Source organism: Salvelinus namaycush, chromosome 3 (assembly GCF_016432855.1).
Source record: "Salvelinus namaycush isolate Seneca chromosome 3, SaNama_1.0, whole genome shotgun sequence".
NCBI classification, from domain to species: domain Eukaryota; kingdom Metazoa; phylum Chordata; class Actinopteri; order Salmoniformes; family Salmonidae; genus Salvelinus; species Salvelinus namaycush.
The window spans coordinates 24,251,180-24,272,453 of NC_052309.1; the positions used below are offsets into that span (position 1 = coordinate 24,251,180).

At 42.1% G+C, this 21,274-nt stretch overlaps 3 protein-coding genes across 3 annotated transcripts in view; 2 read left to right on the forward strand and 1 right to left on the reverse strand.

The window, feature by feature from the left end:
• LOC120045097 (SH3 domain-binding glutamic acid-rich-like protein) lies at window positions 1-10,175 on the reverse strand. The gene is made up of 5 exons (XM_038989970.1): window positions 10,024-10,175; window positions 3,748-3,885; window positions 2,137-2,322; window positions 1,799-1,879; window positions 1-424 (listed from the first exon to the last, which is right to left on the reverse strand). The coding sequence occupies exons 2-5, from the start codon at window positions 3,790-3,792 to the stop codon at window positions 389-391; spliced, it is 348 nt and encodes a 115-aa protein (XP_038845898.1). The 5' UTR covers window positions 3,793-3,885; window positions 10,024-10,175; the 3' UTR covers window positions 1-388.
• On the forward strand, window positions 4,517-7,626 carry hmgn7 (high mobility group nucleosomal binding domain 7). The gene is made up of 6 exons (XM_038989971.1): window positions 4,517-4,682; window positions 5,536-5,562; window positions 5,846-5,875; window positions 6,368-6,415; window positions 6,596-6,712; window positions 6,909-7,626. The coding sequence occupies exons 1-6, from the start codon at window positions 4,668-4,670 to the stop codon at window positions 6,936-6,938; spliced, it is 267 nt and encodes an 88-aa protein (XP_038845899.1). The 5' UTR covers window positions 4,517-4,667; the 3' UTR covers window positions 6,939-7,626.
• Window positions 9,717-21,274, forward strand: part of LOC120045096 (bromodomain and WD repeat-containing protein 3-like) — a 24,692-nt gene continuing 13,134 nt past the window's right edge. Inside the window, exons 1-9 of the mRNA XM_038989969.1 lie at window positions 9,717-9,857; window positions 10,013-10,071; window positions 10,166-10,195; window positions 10,383-10,442; window positions 19,721-19,871; window positions 20,033-20,131; window positions 20,259-20,419; window positions 20,534-20,755; window positions 21,080-21,180. Of these exons, the coding sequence (XP_038845897.1) occupies window positions 9,824-9,857; window positions 10,013-10,071; window positions 10,166-10,195; window positions 10,383-10,442; window positions 19,721-19,871; window positions 20,033-20,131; window positions 20,259-20,419; window positions 20,534-20,755; window positions 21,080-21,180 (917 nt within the window). The 5' untranslated portion in view covers window positions 9,717-9,823. The remainder of the gene's footprint in view (window positions 9,858-10,012; window positions 10,072-10,165; window positions 10,196-10,382; window positions 10,443-19,720; window positions 19,872-20,032; window positions 20,132-20,258; window positions 20,420-20,533; window positions 20,756-21,079; window positions 21,181-21,274) is intronic.

Sequence of the window (21,274 nt, forward strand, 5' to 3'; positions counted from 1 at the left end):
TAAAGTAACACTATTTTATTATCAAATATGAAAAATATCTTGTTGAATTAAATATTCTCATATGTGTAAAGTATGTCTATATGATCTACTAAATGCCTAGTATTTGGGAACTCATTCTGCCTTGATTTCAAAATCATATTGAACACTGGATACTGCCCAGCATTGGCTTGAACTATTGAAACAGTACAAGGTTATCACTTTAAATACATTGTCATACAACACAACATTTGGCCATGCTCCGTTGGTCAATTCGATACCAGTCTGGTTACATTTTACAACAAAATAAAGCTCTATGATTGGTCTGAAGACATGTACTGGCAGGCTGCTGTAGAGCTGACTGGAAGACGCCAGGAGAGGGCACTGTGGTCCGCTAACCAAAACCATACGGCTACTGTTGCTCCTGTCTGGCCATGGCCTCTGCTTCCTGTGGGTGGTATGAAAACAGTGCTAAGAAAATGATACAAAACCAGGGTTGAGACCAACTGTAATTATGCTTCCACCAAAAGGTTCATGTCATTTTAAAAACACAATTGTGTGTAAGTGTTGTAATGATATAGTACAGTAGTCAACAGAACAGTCTCGACCTGCAGCTTAAAAGCAGGTCAGCATTCATTGCCTCTATATTGTGCAACATAGCTGTGAAATACATGGTAAAAGAGGGAACACTGCCTGGGAATTGGAAGTAACATGGAGTTCTTACAATTAACTACTCACAACTACTCTGTCCCTGTAGGATCAACAATGATATTGTGAATCAATAACTACTTTGTTATTACGAATCAATATGTATTGCATGCCTCTTTTGTGAGGTATTTATATTTTCCTGGACAAAAAGCAAAACAATCATTAAAGGGGCAATCTGCATTTGCTACATCCATTTTTGGACTTATAAATTAATTATATGTACCTGTTGATTCTTGAAGATTATAATGTATAAATGCCTTATGAGCTTAGATCAATTGTCGTACCCCATCGGAACCCAAAATATAAGCTTGTTTTACTCCAATGTTTGTAAAGAAAGTAAACACTATATAGCCTCAAAACATGGTTAAAACTATAATTTTTGTATCATTGATTGTCAGTCATTGCATCCATACCACTGTCGATGAAATTGAGATTGGTTATATTTTTCTAGCTCCATCCCTCAGCTTTCTACCGAATCAGCGGAGGGGAGAACACTTTGTTAATGTTGCAACTGCTGATTGCCGCTTTAAAACTCAGTCATTGCATAATGGCCATTTAACATACATTCTGAGACCTCAGAGAGAAGTACTACAGGTAGAAATCTAAATATACAGCTAAAACCACAGTTGAACCAGATACTAAACATGTGTTCAACACATGGAGATGAATTGCATAATAACATGCCACAAAAACCTTCCTCCAGAACATGAATTTACATTTCATAATATATCATGAGTGTTAGTCACATGCTTTTGAGCTTATTTTTGGGACAAATGTAACTTATACACTGATTGTGTTGTAGTCTAACTGTGTGGTTGAATATCATTGTTTTATGTCAGATGTCATCACTCTTACGTGACGCTCTTCCCTCAACCGATAGAACAGTTAATTAGGCCACACATACCCATTGGCAAAAAATAGCATTCCAGTCATTTTATAATGGCTGTATACAGCTAGGGCCAGAGGGCAATTTAGGACCATCTTTTATTTTGTAAGCTACAAATTCAGCACTGTAAGGTTCACTTCAAAACAACAAGCAATCAATTAAAAGTAAAAGGACTGGTCACTTGTGGTTGTGACATACTTAGTATGTCCATAAGACCATTGTCTTTACCTTGGAGCCTAGAGGGGCTGTTAGGCCCAAAAAGGCATACACTGCGTGCTCCTCACGGGCATCAAAGAAGGCCTCATAGTTCTGTAATGACAATACAAGGGAAGCGGTCTCACTAAGTACGTTTCATTAGGTTATCACACAAATTGTTACAGAAGGTACCGGGCTGTAATATTCTCACAGAGTATGTTGAGAATGTGTACTTTCAATTAGAACAGAATAAATATTAACCAGGCACTCACTATGCAGTTGCAAGCCTACTGTCCTTTGACCTCTCATCATCAGTTCCAGGCAGTAAGCTTCACTACACAGTGATGGGGTCAGTACAGTACAACACTCACCCCACAGTATTGTTCTTCATTAAATATCTGTGGAGGCAGGGGGACACCCGTTGTTGGTCTGAAGTCTTCAGGTACGTTCTCCCTCATCCACTTCCTGTTGTCTTCACTAGTGACGATGTCACACTCCTCAAAGTCAATCTTGTTGACAGTAAGGAAACCCATGATGTCTTGCTGCTGCTTCTTAATCTACAGGCAGAGAGGGGATATAGATATACTATGAGTTGTTGTAATAATGATACAATAATAATATGGTTTGGGTGGCGTATGGGGAGATAAGCCTCTATTCACTTTGCAGAGCCTCTGCTGCCAAGCTGCATTCTACATAAGAGCCTGAGGACTGAGACAGACCCAATAAGGCCTCTCCACAACCAGGATCAGCTAAGAAGTCAGGCACAGACCAAATATGGCAGCAGGATGAGAGCCCAGTGTTCCCATGCTACCACTTATGTTCTGTCTAAACTGTGCTGCATGACTTTAGTTAAGAATTAGAGGAAGAATACTTTGGAATATGACATCAAATTATATAGACGAAACATGTTGTCAACTCTTGTACACAAAGACGCCTGGCTTTACAATTAGGTATACATAACAATTTCTGTATGGTCATTGTTGTGACTTGCAAATTCACAGTAAGCAATAATATCTGTCTTTCAGACCAGATAATTCAGGGGTTGGCTGAGGCAGTCGTTCTGTAGCCATTGTGCTTTTTGACTGATTCTTTAGAGGGTGACGTACTGTAATTGGGTGAGGTATGAAGCTCAGACGCCCAAAGACTGATCCTGTCCAGCTATTCTGGCCCAGAACACCCCTGGCAACAGTAGGAGTGTTGTTTTACAGTATGTAGGGAAGGAGTGGTGGGACAGGAAAATGGAGGAAGGTGGTGGTGAGGGAGTCAACATCTGCTGAGAGAGTCTAATTAAGCCTGACCCCTCACCCTCACCACTTGGACTATAACAGTTGCTTGAAAAAATCTGAGATGTTTCACCAAGTGCTTCACCTAAACATTCTTGTCTGCATGCTCACTCATAAAAATACTCCAACACAGATGGGTTTGAGCAGGAGTAAGTGACTGCTATTCCTACAGACAAATATGTGACTATGTCTCCTCTTATATTATACTGTGTTGTACCTGCATTTTAGATACAATACAATCATAGCATTGTGCTAATACTATATTAACACTATGCAAATGAATACAATAATAGTCATGACAAATCAATATCTCCAAAATGGCAGGTCCTCCTTGTTTTAGGGCCATTACAATATGCATTGTCATGCATGAGAAGCCTATAGAATCTAGTGTATTTGTGCAGCTGTCAGTCCCAGCTTCTACTCTATCGCTTGGGACATCCCATGCACCACTTGCAGAACTTTCAAAAGCAAGTTTATGTCGACGCTAATTCAATACTCGATAGAGCCTAATTCATATGATAGTATCTGCGTAGCTACAACAGAGCAATAGCACACTCGTATGAGCCCGCCACACCTACCTAATCATGCAAATACATGTAATTTGAATTCGCTAAGAAAATGAACATAAACTGACTTCATTTTCTTAGCGAATTCAAATGACATGGCTACAAAGCTTACTCAATACTCTAGGTTTCTTACCGCTGTCGATCCAGAGGATGATGCTATAAAGACTTTTATCACCATGGCTGTTTGATTCACTCCCCAAAACCAAGTGAACGGTGCACACCGCACCAACGTCTCCAAATGATCTCGTTCTCTCTCTCGCTCTCTCTCTCTCTGTAACAACAGATGGAAATCAGATATCTAAAAACAATTGGGAACACTATCCCAGTGCTTTCGAAATGTATTTCCAAAAGCGTTTGACTACGTTCATATTTCTTACGCCAATTTACATAGCCCAATAAACACATCTCCCATATATTTAAAGTAAGACTTTTAATAAATATACACTAAATAAAGCAAATAGACATATGCTCTGACATAAGGAAAATACAGTAATAGGTTTACAACACACTAGCTACCCAATGTAGGCCTAAACCTGTCTGATAAGAGAATAACGTTATAGCCCTATCAAAAATCCGGGTGATTATTTGGCGGCATTGTTTTTCTTTTTAAGAATAGCCTATTTTGTCTTCCAATATTTTAATGATTTCATCTAATGGTGGCTGTTCAACACTAAGCGCATGGATGCAAGCAGAATTGAAACATTAACGTCTGTGATTTCTTATATTTTCTTGCGCCAGTCCGTGAATAGGGAAGCTGTTACAAATGATAAACACGTCATTCACTTTCCCTAGGAATTTCGCGCGTAAATGAACTACATTGAAAATCTGTTTCTTTTGTGACACCTTGTGCCATCCTTTGATTGGCCAAGCATAACATCAGTCAACATTTAGCCGCACCTACCCCCACCCCCATCCAACCACTGGGTTTAATGTGCTGTATCTTTACTACAGTATTAATAAGAAGACGTCAGTCTCTGCAAACTGTGAACTCTGAATCACAAAATATAGCTATATCTTTAGTTTCTATTAAAGAAGAAAACCTACAAATCCAACATGCCCAAGAGAAAGGTATGTAGAGAGCCTAGATTACAGTATGCGGATATACTTTTTGCCCTGTATAAATCAGTCTTGATATTATGAAGCCTTCGAGACAACGGAGATTAAATACAAATCTGACGTATGTATTTATGTTCACTCTTGCAAAAAAATCATTTGATATAATTATTAGATTTTTTTGGTTTGCAAAGAGCGTCTTATTTCGCCGAATTTAGAATGTTTTGAGGTATTTCTTGAGAGGCGCACACAATCTTCTGTCTGGTCTGAAGTCAAGCTGGATCTCCATGCTATTGAAACCACAAGCAGCCATGCTTTGCAGTTCCTACCCACATCGCGAACACAGCCAAACAAAACGGGTGCCTTTTGATAGTTAGACCGTGTAAATCTGCATGTAAAGAGTACAGAAAAATAAAGTAAAAACTCTTCCTTTCTTCCTCAATATAATTTAATTCTAAGACCGTCGCAAAAAGGATAATTTTAATGTTTTCTTTGTTCACGTTAAATGGGTGCTATTGCGCCTTCTTATCGCCAGGGGGCGGAACACAGTTGATTCTGCCCCTCCCCCTAAAATACATTTGGTGAAAACAGATGAGGACTAATGTCCCAATGAAAAAAAATTACCAGGTCCACTGCTTCTTCTACTCAACGCATAGAATATGAAGCGCAAATCTAGAATGAGTAGAGGCTGGCTGTATAGGCCAAGTGTAGGCTATTGCCAATGTTTGCAAGTGGCTAAGTTTCTGTGAACTTGCAGTTACACATTTTAGACAATATTTAAATATTCAGCAATATATATTATGTTTTAGATATGCATGCTATTGTTTCCAATCATTTTGAGTAATGTATTTTTTCATACATTTTGCAGGGAGCCGATGGAGATGTCAAGGAGGAGGTAAGTGATACACACACACAAAGACACACACATGAATATCACCCTTGTAGAATAGGCTACAGGTTGCAATCTTCACCATTATTAAAATCATCACTAGTGATTATTGGTGATGATTTTATCACGTTATTTGCTCGTAAAAACCTGAAAATATTAAATTTGTTGAAAAGTATAATGCATTCCTGAAATAGTGAAATATTAAATTGTCTGCATTATCATTCAATTCCTTTTAAAATGTTTTCACACACCTTTGATTGAGTAATATTATTCTCTTTTCTTACATTAGCCTTCAAGGAGATCTGCACGGTTGTCATCGGTGAGTACATTTTGTTTCTTTAAAGCTACCTTTTGGAAATGTAATATGTATATAGGCATCAGCACTACAACTATTTAACCTTTAACTAAAAATAGATTTTCTTCTTTTCAACTATCAAATCAAATTGTATTTGTCACATGCGCCGAATACAACAGGTGTGGACCTTACAGTGAGATGCTTACATACAAGCCCTTAACCAACAATGCAGTTTTAAGAAAATACCCCAAAAAAGTAAGAGGTAAAATAACAAATAATTAAAGAGCAGCAGTAAAAGAACAATAGCGGGGCTATATACAAGGGGTACCGGTACAGAGTCAATGTGCAAGGGCACCAGTGTCGAGGTAATTGAGGTAATATGTACATGTAGGGGCAATGCAAATAGTCTGGGTAGCCATTTGATAACGTATATATTTTTTGTTCTGTTTCATGGTATGCAATGCATTGCTTTGAGAATCTATTGTATCAATATACTCTTCCTTCTGTATTTTTCAGAAACCAGCCCCTCCCAAACCAGCACCAAAACCAAAAAAGCCAGCTAAAGTAACACTTACCTGTCTTCAACATCTACTCATTCAATATAATTATGCATGTCAGGTGTTTAGCATGTCATGTTGTCTTTTCGGCACATTCACACCCATATTAAGTGTCTAGACAATTACATCATTATGAGGTTCCAGGCAGAGAAGATTTGACAGATATGCATGTAAATTGTCCCCACAGAAAGAAAAAGAAGTGAATGACAAGAAGAAGGAAGACAAGAAGAAGGTGAAGGGAGCAGCAGTCGAGGAGCCTAAAGAGGAGACCCAGTCTGAAAATGGCGAGACCAAGACAGACGAAGTATGTCATGCCATATCACTGATTGTTAATATAAGACTATAATTTTTAATTGGAAGTACTATCTCGAGAATGTTGTTTTTAGTTAGTTGTATCTTACTATTTCTGGAGGCAAATCCATCTAAAAACATGAATCATTCAGGATTCTCAGTGTCTCACATTGAATGGCTCTCAAGGTCTTACTTTTGTCATCTTACAGGTAGAGACTCCAGAAGAGAAGACTGAGTAGCACCTGTCCTGTTCGTCCAATCTCCTCCCTTGTATGGCCCCCAAGTCTCATGTGTTTTCCCTAAAACCTCCATTACCTTATTAACAGAGGAATATTTTTATCAACAATTTTGTAATTATTGGTACAGGTTTTTAGCACAAAACAAAGCTAAATATGGAAGATTGTTCTGTTGTGCAGTGGTCATATCAAGTGTTTTTAAGCAAACATAATTACGGTTTCGTTTTTTTATTAGTGTTGGTACCTTGTTGGGAGCTCAAAAAATAATGCTGGCTGGCAGACTAATTGCAGGTGGTATAGTATCACATTGTAGGTTTGCCAACTCACAACATTTCACTTTTGTTGGTGGTTGTATTTTTACCCTTGATATGTGCAGTGTTTTTTCTTTATGTGGGGGTTTACTTATTTTCAACGTGAATGTCTGTAAGAGGAATTTAAATATTGAAAAAATATTGAAAACATTCCAGGCTTAATAATGACGTGGGCATAACTGCTTTTGAAATAATCTTGCTCTGAATTATTTTGATGACAAATTATTTTAACGGCAGAAGAGACTTGTTGGAAGTCGCTAATGCTTTTTGAAACAAATGTTGGGATTTTTTATTGAAATATGCCGCCATCTGTTGTGTTCCCACTGAAGTTCTGGATGTCTAATTGGAATTTAATAAAATAGTAATTGGAATTTTCCTCATGAGGTTGCACTCTGTCTCATTACTTTACATGTCCTTATTACTGTATCATTACCATATCATATATAAACAAACAATCATCTTAAACTAATGACTGATGGAAAACTTTTGGTCAAAGGTAGCATTTTGCAACCAACTTTCTGGATTTGGCTAAATGTCTTAGTCACTATTTGCTGACCAAAACTCAAAATTAGAGTAAATGGACCCTAGGTACAACACATGACCAAAAGTATGTGGACACCTGCTCGTCAAACATCTCATTCCAAACTCATGGGCATTAATTTGGACTTGGTCCCCCCTTTGCTGCTCTAACAGCCTCCACTCTTCTGGGAAGGCTTTCCACTAGATGTTAGAACATTGCTGGGGGGACTTGTTTCCATTTAGCCACAAGAGCATTAGTGAGGTTGGCCACTGATGTTGGGCGAGTAGTTCTGGCTCGCAGTCAGCATTCCAAAGGTGTTCGATGGGGTTGAGGTCAGGGCTCTGTGCAGGCCAGTCAAGTTCTACCACACCGATCTTGAAAAAACATTTCTGTATCAACCTCGCTTTGTGCACAGGAGCATTGCCATGCTCAAACAGGAACGGGCCCTCAAACTGTTGCCTCAAAATTTGAACCACAGAATCGTCTAGAATGTCATTGTATGCTGTAGCATTAAGATTTCCCTTCACTGGAACTAAGGGGCCTAACCCGAACCATGAAAAACAGCCCCAGACCATTATTCCTTCTCTACCCAACTTTACAGTTGGCACTATGCATTGGGGCAAGTAGCGTTCTGGCATCCGCCAAACCCAGATTCGCCTGTCGGACTGCCAGATGGTGAAGCGTGATTCATCACTCCAGAGAACGCGTTTCCAGAGTACAATGACGGCAAGCTTTACACCACTCCAGCCGACCCTTGGCAAAGTGCATGGTGATCTTAGGCTTGTCTGCGGCTGCTCTGCCATGGAAATCAATTTCATGAGGCTCCAGACAAACAGTTATTGTGCTGACGTTGCCTCCAGAGACAGTTTGGAACTCGGAGTTGCAACCCAGGACAGACAATTTTTACGCGCTTCAGCCCTCGGCGGTCCCGTTCTGTGAGCTTGTGTGGCCTACCACCTCGCGGCTGAGCCGTTGTTGCTCCTAGACGTTTCCACTTCACAATAACAGCGCTTACAGTTGACCGGGGCAGCTCTAGCAAGGCAGAAATTTAACGAACTGACTTGTTGGAAAAGTGGCATCCTGTGACGGTGCCACGTTGAAAGTCACTAAGCTCGTCAGTAAGGCCATTCTACTGCCAGTGTTTGTCTATGGAGATTGCATGGCTGTGTGCTCGATTTTATACACCTTTCAGCAACGGGTGTGGCTGAAATAGCCGAATCCACAAATTTTAAGGGTGTCCACATTATTTTTTTTATATATAGTGTATCATGCCAGCTTACTTGTATAGAGCCTACAAATTACCACAAAGACATGATTATCTGTCTTGCAAAAGCATGCAATTTTTCAGCTCTAAACATAAAAATTGTTTGACTTGCAAATTGGTAACCTTGCTCTAACTAGGCCTAAGTAGTGTTTGGCAGTACCCATTGCAAGGGCATTATTTTTGCCATATGGTAAGTTTTGTGCTTGTCTGAAAATAACCCTATAGTTGCAAGTTGCAACTCAATTTTTATATTTGGAAGTACATAGTCTGAAAGTGAAGGCAAAACATTAGATCAACATCCATGAAATCTCATCAGCAGAATATAATAGGCCTTACTTGTTTGTCATTTCAAATATACAATCTCAATACCCCAGAATATGCTCTACTCTCAGACAAATAAATTGAGGTCGATGAAAACAACTTTGATATCTACAAATATGTCCTCAATAAAAGGTCTCTGTCCTGGGCTCGATTTCCCAAATGCATTTTAAGGATAAATTAGTCTTTAGAACCATAACGATGAACTGAGCCTTAAGATGCTTTTGGGAAACCGGGCCTAGTTCTGTATGACCCACTATATGGTATGACCTCCTCACCAAAACCAGGTGGTATGGCCACCAGGTGGCTCGTGCTGGAATTGCAAATTTGCTGTCATTGGTCGCGGGAGGGCGCTAACAAAGCTGTGAGATAGCTTGAGAAAGGAAAAGGCCAAACGCTGGGAAGCAATTCAAGTGGCTATTTTCCAAATACACCTAAACATTAGTGAATCAAATGTCGATGTTCTTATCAAGTGATGGCAGAAGAACAGTGTTCACAAATCGAAGCTGGTGAGTGTTAAGTGTCTAGCTATTTCTCTATTTAAAATATTAACGCAAACACAGTTTAGGTCTTGAGTCAGTTAGCCTAGCTATCTAGTAGTTAGCATAGCTGTCTAGCTTAGCAAGCTATTGAATGGCTTAATAATGCGCCTCTCTATTTTCAGAATTGTATTACCTCATTGCCAGATTTCTCCAGTCGGGACCGTGTAAAAAATCGGCACAGGTAGGAATGACAAGTTATATCAATAACTTTAACTACAATTGCTATCTGTCTAAATATCTCAATGTGTGCTAAAGACGAGCAACTCTCTCCATAGATCCTGGTTGAGGAACTGGAAGAGTATGAGGTAAGCTGCGCCCGCTCTCGTCTATATTAGCTTGTTCCCAGGTCTCGTTTCCGCGATATTGGGGCGCTTTCTACTTTTATTGGTATGGTGTACTTTGTTATTGATAGAGGCATGAACAATACGGCAAATGCATTATTGTATTTATTGAGGTTTGATGCATTTATCTAACCGCGTGTCTTCCGTTTAGTTGATCCCGAAACGATGGAGTTGGGACGGCAAACAATACAAACGAAACTTCCAAGACTGGGTGAGTGTTATTATAATAAGTTCATAACCGGCTATCCAATCAATCGTGTAACTTTTGATTGCGAGAATACATTTGTATATCAATATTTTGTCGGCTTTCAAATGTTTTGGTTCAGTTGGATGATAGTTATTTTTAAACCATCTGTGCGTTTGAGTAAAAGCCGGCATTTGATTACTTAAAATTAATATTTGGTCAGGAATTATAGCCGTGTTGTGTGTGGGCAGAGAGGAGGGGTAAACAGATTGAGGCTGTACAAAGGCTTGGGAAACGTCCATCTTACCAGACAGCCAATGAAATAGCAGTTAAGGCGTCCGCATGCTTCTCTTCCGAAACAATTCTTGCATATATTATGACGACATTTTGTGACGTTTTGGTATCGGCAAGGTTTTTTTTCGGCTGTTCGTGCACAGGACATATTTTTTTCTCGAGGCAAACCGAATGGTGCTTTCAGGACAAAGTAGGGAACATTGTGACGTCAGGGGGTTTTAGGTCGGAGCTCTAGAAAGATGCCCTATTTCCTGACTTGGAATTCCGAGTTTGTTGACCGTACAAAACGATTTTCCCAATCGGAGCTCGTTTTTTTCCAAGTAACCAGTTGTTTTGAATGCTCGGTAGTCGGAGTGTTCCGAGCTCCCAATTGTTTTGAACGCAGCAGAAGTTCGGTCAGGGAAATCTAGGCCCCTTTGTCAGAGATTGGTCAACAGTGGGGATTATTCAATTAAGTGTTTGTCATTGAGTGAGAGAACTCGTTTTCATGCACGTTTTTTCGCTTGAGAAATACTGCACCAAACATCTTAGCTAGATGTAAAATTGCACAACTAAGAGCTCTGCAAAAACGTCAAAATGAATGACAGATTTCTTGAGTTATTTTTGATTAATTAGGCCTATACTAGCTAGAGCGTCTCATGATGGACAAACGGCACTATTGCAGCTTTTTTCAAATTTTTCAAGCGAAGGTCTTTTAATATTTGAAGGGAGTATACAAGGCACAAATGTTCACTTAGCACAGCCGAGTTCTGCTAGGCGCAAACCGAACCTAGTATGCAGAGCCTTTACTATTTGAGACAGCTGGGAGAAGGAAGGTGATTCAAAATCAAATCAAATTTTATTTGTCACATACACATGGTTAGCAGATGTTAATGCGAGTGTAGCGAAATGCTTGTGCTTCTAGTTCCGACAATGCAGTAATAACCAACGAGTAATCTAACCTAACAATTCCACAACTACTACCTTATACACACAAGTGTAAAGGGATAAAGAATATGTACATAAACATATATGAATGAGTGATGGTACAGAACGGTATAGGCAAGATGCAGTAGATGGTATCGAGTACATATGAGATGAGTAATGTAGGGTATGTAAACATAAAAGTGCATAGTTTAAAGTGGCTAGTGATACATGTATTACATAAAGATGGCAAGATGCAGTAGATGATATAGAGTACAGTATATACATATACATTATATTAAGTGGCATTGTTTAAAGTGGCCAGTGATACATTTTTGATCAATTTCCATTATTAAAGTGAGCTGGAGTTGAGTCAGTATGTTTGCAGCAGCCACTCGATGTTAGTGGTGGCTGTTTAACAGTCTGATGGCCTTGAGATAGAAGCTGTTTTTCAGTCTCTCGGTCCCTGCTTTGATGCACCTGTACTGACCTCGCCTTCTGGATGATAGCGGGGTGAACAGGCAGTGGCTCGGGTGGTTGTTGTCCTTGATGATCTTTATGGCCTTCCTGTGACATCGGGTGGTGTAGGTGTCCTGGAGAGCAGGTAGTTTGCCCCCAGTGATGCGTTGTGCAGACTACCCTCTGGAGAGCCTTAAGGTTGTGGACGGAGCAGTTGCCGTACCAGGCGGTGATACAGCCCGACAGGATGCTCTCGATTGTGCATCTGTAAAAGTTTGTGAGTGCTTTTGGTGACAAGTCGAATATCTTCAGCCTCCTGAGGTTGAAGAGGCGCTGCTGCGCCTTCTTCACAACGCTGTCTGTGTGGGTGGACCAATTCAGTTTGTCTGTGATGTGTACACCGAGGAACTTAAAACTTTCCACCTTCTCCACTACTGTCCCGTCGATGTGGATAAGGGGTGCTCCCTCTGCTGTTTCCTGAAGTCCACAATCATCTCCTTTGTTTTGTTGACGTTGAGTGTGAGGTTGTTTTCCTGACACCACACTCCGAGGGCCCTCACCTCCTCCCTGTAGGCCGTCTCGTCGTTGTTGGTAATCAAGCCTACCACTGTAGTGTCGTCCGCAAACTTGATGATTGAGTTGGAGGCGTGCATGGCCACGCAGTCGTGGGTGAACAGGGAGTACAGGAGAGGGCTCAGAACGCACCCTTGTGGGGCCCCAGTGTTGAGGATCAGCGGGGTGGAGATGTTGTTACCTACCCTCACCACCTGGGGGCGGCCCGTCAGGAAGTCCAGTACCCAGTTGCCCAGTTGCACAGGGCGGGGTCGAGACCCAGGGTCTCGAGCTTGATGACGAGTTTGGAGGGTACTATGGTGTTAAATGCTGAGCTGTAGTTGATGAACAGCATTCTCACATAGGTATTCCTCTTGTCCAGATGGGTTAGGGCAGCGTGGTTGCGATTGTGTCGTCTGTGGACCTATTGGGGCGGTAAGCAAATTGGAGTGGGTCTAGGGTGTCAGGTAGAGTGGAGGTGATATGGTCCTTGTCTAGTCTCTCAAAGCACTTCATGATGACGGAAGTGAGTGCTACGGGGCGGTAGTCGTTTAGCTCAGTTACCTTAGCTTTCTTGGGAACAGGAACAATGGTGGCCCTCTTGAAGCATGTGGGAACAGCAGACTGGGATAAGGATTGATTGAATATGTCCGTAAACACACCAGCCAGCTGGTCTGCGCATGCTCTGAGGACGCGGCTGGGGATGCCGTCTGGGCCTGCAGCCTTGCGAGGGTTAACACGTTTAAATGTTTTACTCACGTCGGCTGCAGTGAAGGAGAGTCCGCAGGTTTTGGTAGCAGGCCGTGTCAGTGGCACTGTATTGTCCTCAAAGCGAGCAAAGAAGTAATTTAGTCTGTCTGGGAGCAAGACATCCTGGTCCGCGACGGGGCTGGTTTTCTTTTTGTAATCCGTGATTGACTGTAGACCCTGCCACATACAGTGGGGCAAAAAAGTATTTAGTCAGCCACCAATTGTGCAAGTTCTCCCACTTAAAAAGATGAGAGAGGCCTGTAATTTTCATCATAGGTACACTTCAACTATGACAGACAAAATGAGGAAAAAAAATCCAGAAAATCACATTGTAGGATTTTTAATGAATTTATTTGCAAATTATGGTGGAAAATAAGTATTTGGTCAATAACAAAAGTTTATCTCAATACTTTGTTATATACCCTTTGTTGGCAATGACAGAGGTCAAACGTTTTCTGTAAGTCTTCACAAGGTTTTCACACCCTGTTGATGGTATTTTGGCCCATTCCTCCATGCAGATCTCCTCTAGAGCAGTGATGTTTTGGGGCTGTTGCTGGGCAACACGGACTTTCAACTCCCTCCAAAGATTTTCTATGGGGTTGAGATCTGGAGACTGGCTAGGCCACTCCAGGACCTTGAAATGCTTCTTACGAAGCCACTCCTTCGTTGCCCGAGCGGTGTGTTTGGGATCATTGTCATGCTGAAAGACCCAGCCACGTTTCATCTTCAATGCCCTTGCTGATGGTAGGCTTTGTTACTTTGGTCCCAGCTCTCTGCAGGTCATTCACTAGGTCCCCCCGTGTGGTTCTGGGATTTTTGCTCACCGTTCTTGTGATCATTTTGACCCCACGGGGTGAGATCTTGCATGGAGCCCCAGATCGAGGGAGATTATCAGTGGTCTTGTATGTCTTCCATTTCCTAATAATTTCTCCCACAGTTGATTTCTTCAAACCAAGCTGCTTACCTATTGCAGATTCAGTCTTCCCAGCCTGGTGCAGGTCTACAATTTTGTTTCTGGTGTCCTTTGACAGCTCTTTGGTCTTGGCCATAGTGGAGTTTGGAGTGTGACTGTTTGAGGTTGTGGACAGGTGTCTTTTATACTGATAACAAGTTCAAACAGGTGCCATTAATACAGGTAACGAGTGGAGGACAGAGGAGCCTCTTAAAGAAGAAGTTACAGGTCTGTGAGAGCCAGAAATCTTGCTTGTTTGTAGGTGACCAAATACTTATTTTCCACCATAATTTGCAAATAAATTCATAAAAAATCCTACAATGTGATTTTCTGGATTTTTTTCCCTCATTTTGTCTGTCATAGTTAAAGTGTACATATGATGAAAATTACAGGCCTCTCTCATCTTTTTAAGTGGGAGAACTTGTGCAATTGGTGGCTGACTAAATACTTTTTTGCCCCACTGTATCTCTCGTGTCTGAGCTGTTGAATTGCAACTCTACTTTGTCTCTATTGACGCTTAGCTTGTTTGATTGCCTTGCGGAGGGAATAGCTACACTGTTTGTATTCGGTCATGTTTCCGGTCACCTTGCCCTGGTTAAAAGCAGTGGTTCGCGCTTTCAGTTTCGCACGAATGCTGCCATCAATCCACGGTTTCTGGTTTGGGAATGTTTTAATAGTTGCTGTCGGTACGACATCGCCGATGCACTTTCTAATGAACTCGCTCACCGAATCAGCGTATTCATCAATGTTGTTGTTGGACGCAATGCGGAACATATCCCAATCCACGTGATCGAAGCAGTCTTGAAGCGTGGAATCAGATTGGTCGGACCAGCGTTGAACAGACCTGAGTGCGGGAGTTTCTTGTTTTAGTCTGTAGGCTGGAAGCAACAAAATGGAGTCGTTGTCAGCTTTCCGAAAGGAGGGCGGGGGAGGGCCTTATATGCGTCGCGGAAGTTAGAATAACAATGATCCAGGGTTTTACCAGCCCTGGTTGCGCAATCGATATGCTGATAGAATTTAGGGAGTCTTGTTTTCAGATTAGCCTTGTTAAAATCCCCAGCTACAATGAATGCAACCTCAGTATATGTGGTTTCCAGTTTACATAGAGTCAAATAAAGTTCGTTCAGGGCCATCGATGTGTCTGCTTGGGGGGGAATATATACGGCTGTGATTATAATCGAAGAGAATTTCCTTGGTAGATAACTGCAATGTGTGTGTTTCCCAAATCAAATTTTATTTATCACATGCGCCGAATACAACCGGGTTAGACCTTACAGTGAAATGCTTACTTACAAGCTCTTAACCAACAATGCAGTTTTACTGAAATACCAACAACAAAAAGGAAGAGATGATGATGATGATAATGATAATAATAACAAATAATTAAAGAGCACTAGTAAAATAACAATAGTGGGGCTATGTACAGGGGGTACCGGTGTTGAGGTAATATGTACATGTAGGTAGAGTTATTAAAGTGACTGCATAGATAATAATAGAGAGGAGGGGGGGACAATGCAAATAGTTTTGGGTAGCCATTTGATTAGATGTTCAGGAGTCTTATGGCTTGGGGGTAGAAGCTGTTTAGAAGCCTCTTGGACCTAGACTTGGCGCTCCGGTACCGCTTGCCGTGCGGTAGCAGAGAGAACAATCTATGACTAGGATGGCTGGAGTCTTTGACGCCTGGTACAGGGGTCCTGGATGGCAGGAAGCTTGGCCCCGGTGATGTACTGAGCCATACGCACTACCCTCTGTAGTGCCTTGCAGTCGGAGGCTGAGCAATTGCCATACCAGGCAGTGATGCAACCCGTCAGGATGCTCTCGATGGTGCAACTGTAAAAAAATTTGAGGATCTGAAGACCCATGCCAAATATTTTCAGTCTCCTGAGGGGGATTAGGTTTTGTCGTGCCCTCTTCACCACTGTCTTGGTGTGCTTAGTGTGTTAGTTTGTTGGTGATGTGGACGCCAAGGAGCTTGAAGCTCTCAACCTGCTCCACTACAGCCCCGTCGACTAGAATGGGGGCGTGCTCGGTCCTCCTTTTACTGTAGTCCACAATCATCTCCTTTGTCTTGATCACGTTGAGGGAGAGGTTGTTGTCCTTGCACCACACGGTCAGGTCTCTGACCTCCTCCCTATAGGCTGTCTCATCGTTGTCGGTGATCAGGCCTACCACTGTTGTCATCAGCAAACTTAATGATGGTGTTGGAGTCATGCCTGGCTGTGCAGTCATGAGTGAACAGGGAGTACAGGAGGGGACTGAGCAAACCAATAATTCCTATGATTAATAGTGTTAAACAGTGTTAAATAACACTGAAAACAATATTTGTTTGTGAAAAATGTTTCATTTTGTCATTATAACAAGGTTGGTAGCAACATTTGAAAATCATTGTGGAAATCAGTTAAAATCAAATTGTCATATGCTTCGTAAACAACAAGTGTTGACTAACTGCTTTCTTATGGGCCCTTCCCAACAACTAAGATAAATAATAACACAAGGAATAAATACACAATGAGTAACGATAACTTAGCTATGTACACGGGGTACCAGTACCGAGTCAATGTGCAGGGGTACGAGGTAATTGAGGTAGATACACTACTGTTCAAAAGTTTGGGGTCACTTAGAAATGTCCTTGTTTTTGAAAGAAAACAAAAAAAATGGTTAATTGAAATAACATAAAAATGATCAGAAATACAGTGAGGCATTGTTAATGTTGTAAATGACTATTGTAGCTCGAAACTGCTTTTTTGTAAATGTATATTTATGGAATATCTACATAGGCGTACAGAGGCCCATTATCAGCAACCATCTCTCCTGTGTTCCAATGGCATGTTGTGTTAGCTAATCCAAGTTTATAATTTTAAAAGGCTAATTGATCATTAGAAAACCCTTTTGCAATTATGTTACCACAGCTGAAATCTGTTGATCTGCTTAAAGAAGCAATTAAACTGGCCTTCTTCAGACTAGTTGAGTATCTGGAGCATCAGCATTTGTGGGTTTGATTACAGGCTCAAAATGGCCAGAAACAAATAACTTTCTTCTGAAACTCGTCAGTCTATTCTTGTTCTGAGAAATGAAGGATATACCATGTGAGAAGTTGCCAAGAAACTGAAGATCTCATACAACGCTGTGTACTACTCCCTTCACAGAACAGTGCAAACTGGCTCTAACCAGAATAGAAAGAGGAGTGAGAGGCCCCGGTGCACAACTGAGCAAGAGGACAAGTACATTAGTGTCTAGTTTGAGAAACAGACACCTCACAAGTCCTCAACTGGCAGCTTCAATAAATAGTACCCGCAAAACACAAGTCTCAACATCAACTCTTCCCTTCTGCACACACTTGAACAAATCTTTTACATTTATGACACTGAAGGGGCTTGTGCACAAAAGCTCTTACAGGGTATCTCATGAATCCTAACTTTATATGAGAAGGGAGAGACTCTTCATAAAAGAACAGTAGCATGGATTAAGTTAATTTCTTTTCTCCGTCCATCATACAGGTCAGTCGACATGCACCAACCACTCCATCAATGTCTTCAGTTATATCCTCTGCTTTTACTGCTTGTGCCACCCCAGAAATAACCCCCATGATAGGTGCCCGGCTATGAAAATCCAAACAGGAAACATTCCACTCCGATATCATTTTGAGTCTTAAAACACGCTTCTTCTGCTCCGCAGACACACACGAAAAATCTAAATAAGAACACTTCTTGAGACCCTCACCGACTCCACACTTTCCTCCAACACATTCCAGATTTTCCTGGAGACGTTAAATGGATTTCCTAAGTAGCATTGATCCAAAACCCTCACTAAAAAACATCTAGTGGTTTCCTATTTTCCAACACAGCTTTACATCTCTTGTTTCTCTTTTTCTTCGCCACTGTAACACACTCATTCTCACTTTCCGCCATCTTCTCCTCAGAGCCCTTCCAGGAACCATTTCCTTGTTTGACTGCTAGGTTTTATGGGTATTATGACTCTGGTACTGCTATAGAGGTCCTGGATGGCAGCGGCTCGGCCCCGCTGCTGTACTGGGCCATATGTACTACCCTTTGTAGGCTTTGTGGTCGAATGCCAAGTGTGTCTCATACCAAGCGGTGATGCAGCCAGTCAAGATGCTCTCAATAGTGCAGCTGTAAAACTTTTGAGGATCTAAGGGCCCTTGCCAAATCTTTTCAACCTCCTGAGGGGTAAGAGATATTGCCTTCTTCACGACTGTTGGTGTGTGTTGACCATGATAATTCCTTAGTGATGACACAGGAACTTGAAGCTCTCACTACAGCCCCTTAAATGTAGATTGGGGCATGCTCTGCCCTCCGTTCCCTGTAGTCGATGATCAAATCCTTTGTCTTGCTGACGTTGAGGGAGAAGGTGTTGTCCTGACACCACACTGACCGGTCACTGACCTCCCTACAGGCTGTCTGATCGGTGATCTGGCCAACCACTGTCGTGTCATCAGCAAACTTAACGATGGTGTTGGAGTCAAGTGTGGCCACGCAGTCGTGGGTGAACAGAAGGTACAGGGGGGGATGTTCCAGCTCAAGTCGACTACAAAACCCACAATGTAATGCTCTCTCTCTGGGGTGGCTAGCAAACATAGCTACACATAATAATATCAAAGTCAATATCAGCATATGAAGTAGTCTAAAATCACCTAAACAGACTGCACTATCAATATAGGAGATTCTCACTGAGTTCAACTTGCAGTTTGCCCCTGCCCAGATGTGAGTGCAAATTACTTTGCTATAACAACAATGGCCCTTTCGCAAATTTCTCAGACGCGCATTGCGAGATGGTACTTGAAGGAGAAAATTTGTTGAATAATTTGGTAAAATGACAAAGAATGGGACATGTAGCTGCTCAGTGTTAAGGAAAGAAAATATGTGCCAAGTGTGGAGGGGCACATGATTATAGTGATTGAGGAAGCAATGTGAAGGTTAGTGCTGTAATTGTGGAGGAGAACACAGTGCAGCATTTACTGAATGCCAGGTACAGAGAGAGGTATAGAGATATAGGATCAGTCATGATGTATCATATGCAGAGGCCGTAAAACCGATTGGATGTTTCTGTAGTAAGTGGAGCTACTGTCGGTGAAGTTATTAGGGAATTATTCGTTTATTTTCGGCAGATCATGATTTATCGTACATTGCAGCACAGTAGGTGGCAGCATGCACTTAAACAATTATTTCACCCCTGCCCAGTGTCAGTTTTGGGGGCAGAACATAAAATCTAACTAAAGATGTATTTTGACTTCTAGGTTGTAAATGTAAGTCATTTCAAATATTAAAGTGTCTAGGGGAACAGTTACATTTTCCCTAATGTTGCTTTGATTACATTTTCCTACTGATTCTGCTCACACAGGTCTATATGATGACTGTTTTCTCTGATGTGTCCACAGGTGATCTTGAACCAGCACATCCCAGCAGACTACCTGCTGAGAGTATGCCAGCAGATTGGTCCTCTCATAGACAAGGAGGCCCCACCTAGCGTCCCTGGGGTCCAGACCCTCCTGGGCTTGGGAAGGCAGTCTTTGCTTCGCACAGCTAAAAGTGAACCCCCCCCCCCCCCCTCCCATTCATTGTTTCTTTCTCTTGCCATCAAAGACCAAACAAACTAATGTCATAATCATTGATTACACAGATGCGGAATACATGTCCCAGACTCTCAGGTCATACAGTCTGTAATGCTTTAGAACCATGTGTTCTGTTAGGTTGTAGCCACACAGAATGGAGCGGAACTGCTGTTGCTGCGCTGCACCGGGGTCGCCCCCCAGAACCACCAGTCAGCTTTGGGAAGCCCCCCAGCATCGGTAAGCTGTGCTGTAAAAATAATATTCCTGAAACCTGTAAATGATTGGAAACACTACAGAGCAATACATATTTCATTGTAAATTCCTTTACCTTTGCCCAACTGATCTCTACCCTCTCGCTGTCTAGTGTCCATCATGGGCGCTCGCCAGGCTACTGGCACTGCCCGCTTCGACCATGCCCTGCCGTCCTACACCTACCAGCATATGAAGATGCACAGGCGCATCCTGGGCCACCTGTCCTCTGTGTACTGTGTGGCCTTCGACCGCAGTGGCAGGCGGATATTTACGGTAAGAGTCTGACAATAGACGAGAAGATATACCAAAGACAGTTGTTGTCAGTTCCCTCTGAAGTGTGTCAGTCTCTATGCCGCCGGTGTCTCATCATGACCCCTCTCCTTCCAGGGTTCTGATGACTGTCTGGTGAAGATTTGGTCCACGGATGACGGCCGGCTGCTGTCCACCCTGCGCGGCCATGCGGCCGAGATCTCCGACATGGCAGTGAACTACGAGAACACGCTCATAGCCTCGGCCAGCTGTGACAAGGTCATCCGAGTGTGGTGCCTGCGCACCTGCGCCCCCATCACTGTGCTGCAGGGCCATGCAGCCTCCATCACCTCCATTCAGGTCAGGATAGCCCTCAGGACTAAGTAATAGGAACCTAGCTAGTTATACCCTTCATTATTCATTCATGTTAGGTTCACCTAACACCTTTTTTTCACTATTGGTTAGAGCCTGTAAGTAAGCATTTCACTGTAAGGTCTACACCTGTTGTATTTGGCGCACGTGACAAATAAACTTTGATTTGATTCATTTACCTTCTGTGATGTAAAATATCTTGCATGAGGCCATTTTTTTATTTTTTATTATTATTATTATTATTTTTTGCAATTTTGTGACCCTTTCGATTTGAGAAATATCAGTGTGTTTGACACCCCCTGTCCTCCTCAGTTTTGTCCGGCGGTAAAAGGACCGATGCGCTACCTGGCCTCCACTGGCGCAGACGGCATGGTGTGTTTATGGCAATGGCACTCGCTCAGCATGAAGTTTGTGTAAGTGTTGGACAGCGGAGTTTGTCTGAGGCATCCAGGGAGGGATGGCAAGGTGATGGTGTCTTTATTTTCAACAGATCCTTTTTTTGTGGCC

Excerpts from the sequence above, each read along its gene's own strand:
- hmgn7 (XM_038989971.1), top strand. Across the intron at positions 5,563-5,845 it reads ATGGAGATGTCAAGGAGGAG|CCTTCAAGGAGATCTGCACG; the intron begins GTAAGTGATACA and ends TTCTTACATTAG. Across the intron at positions 6,713-6,908 it reads GCGAGACCAAGACAGACGAA|GTAGAGACTCCAGAAGAGAA; the intron begins GTATGTCATGCC and ends GTCATCTTACAG.
- LOC120045097 (XM_038989970.1), bottom strand. The coding sequence starts at position 3,792 with ATGGTGATAAAAGTCTTTATAGCATCATCCTCTGGATCGACAGCG. Across the intron at positions 2,323-3,747 it reads CATCCTCTGGATCGACAGCG|ATTAAGAAGCAGCAGCAAGA; the intron begins GTAAGAAACCTA and ends CTCTGCCTGTAG. Across the intron at positions 425-1,798 it reads CAGCCCCTCTAGGCTCCAAG|GAAGCAGAGGCCATGGCCAG; the intron begins GTAAAGACAATG and ends TACCACCCACAG.